The sequence below is a fragment of the Sinocyclocheilus grahami genome, unplaced genomic scaffold, assembly GCF_001515645.1.
Source record: "Sinocyclocheilus grahami isolate Dianchi unplaced genomic scaffold, SAMN03320097.WGS_v1.1 scaffold11738.1, whole genome shotgun sequence".
Lineage (NCBI taxonomy): Eukaryota > Metazoa > Chordata > Actinopteri > Cypriniformes > Cyprinidae > Sinocyclocheilus > Sinocyclocheilus grahami.
In genome coordinates this window covers 5,046-6,436 of record NW_015514008.1, presented here as the reverse complement: position 1 = coordinate 6,436, position 1,391 = coordinate 5,046, and the positions used below count along the sequence as shown (strand labels likewise).

Here is a 1,391-nt window from a genome sequence, read left to right as displayed (position 1 = left end):
TTGCGATCTGCGATTCCCGCATGGCTGAGCCCCTGACGCGTCACGCAGCGCGTTTCTATTAAATGCATAATGCGATTTAATTCCCGTTTGTCCATTCCTCAACCTGTCTCCACGCGCTCTCGATGGTCTTAAAGTAAAATTACGTCATTCTATGTGGAAACAAAGACGAGTTGAGCTCTCCGAGCTCCATCAGATGGAGAGAGAGCAGCTCCCTCACCAAACTCCCCCTGCGATCCGGATGGGATACAGATGAAGAGAGGCCATTCCATAGCATTCCCAATGGTCAGGTGGACGCGGGAATTTATGATGCTGATGCTGATGCTGATGCTGTGCCGTGCAACTGCAAAGAAATGTCTGTGGATTAATAATGCACTTCTGAGTTAAAACATCGCTGTCCAGTTTTTTTTCCGCGGTCGATCCAGAGGATAGCAGATGGGAGCGCTGAATAGGTGATGGTTCTTTTTCTGTTCTTGGTGATTTATTACGGATCTTAAATTTTTTATTTTCACATTGTTATGGGATGATTTTAAATCCCCCTTTTCAGCATAGTCTCGTGATTGTGAATGTACTCATTACCCAATCGATTTTTTTGAGGCTTGGAGACGGGATTTTAATACATGCATACTTGCAGTGCAAATTGATTTACAGTCCTATTATGCAACTGAAACTGTTGTTTCTTTATATGCATCAGTGCATTTTAATTCAGTAGTTCAGCTTTTTTATATAAGATCTTCATTGCAAATAATTATCTGTTTCCTTTCTTTTATATTCAAGATCGGAGGGACCAAATGCACAGTAGGGTACAAATCCATAGGTAAGAAATATTACAAATGTGATATATTTCATATTGCTTCTCCTCGACAGCAATGAGGTCAATGGAGACTTTTGCTGTAACATTTTAAATTTTTCTCCTGAAATAATTGTTTTAGTCATCACATATCTCTTCTATAGAGTTTTAGAAGAGATTTAAACAATATCTGAAACTGTGCTCATATTTTTTAATGGTACCAAAGTCTGTAGATCTGAATATGAACAAATATTTCTTACCAAATTCTCCTAAATCAGCTGAGCTATTATCCATATAATGCTTTTTAATCACAAGCACTATAATTAGTATTATTTCAGTAAGTAAACGTGCATAATTTTAGAATTTCATTTTTAATGACATTATGAACTTGAGCTGGCATATACTTTACAAGATCTACTGTATGTTATCCAGCATGATTTGAGCAGCAAAGAGCATCTTCTGCTTTAACTGAAGCATGAAAATCTGATATTTTGCATAAGGGAGTCACATAATTAATGTCACAAATGTAGAAATGGTGTAGAATCTTATTAAGTATTTCGTATTCTTTTTATGCCATAACATTTCTTTGTCTTAATTTTCTTTT

At 36.6% G+C, this 1,391-nt stretch overlaps 1 protein-coding gene across 1 annotated transcript in view; it reads left to right on the top strand.

Moving 5' to 3' along the window:
• Positions 1-1,391, top strand: part of LOC107578743 (UPF0258 protein KIAA1024-like) — a gene marked incomplete at its 3' end in the record, with an annotated part of 43,407 nt that overhangs the window by 40,270 nt on the left and 1,746 nt on the right. The window contains exon 5 of the mRNA XM_016264670.1: positions 775-800. Coding sequence (XP_016120156.1) covers positions 775-800 — 26 coding nt within the window. The remainder of the gene's footprint in view (positions 1-774; positions 801-1,391) is intronic.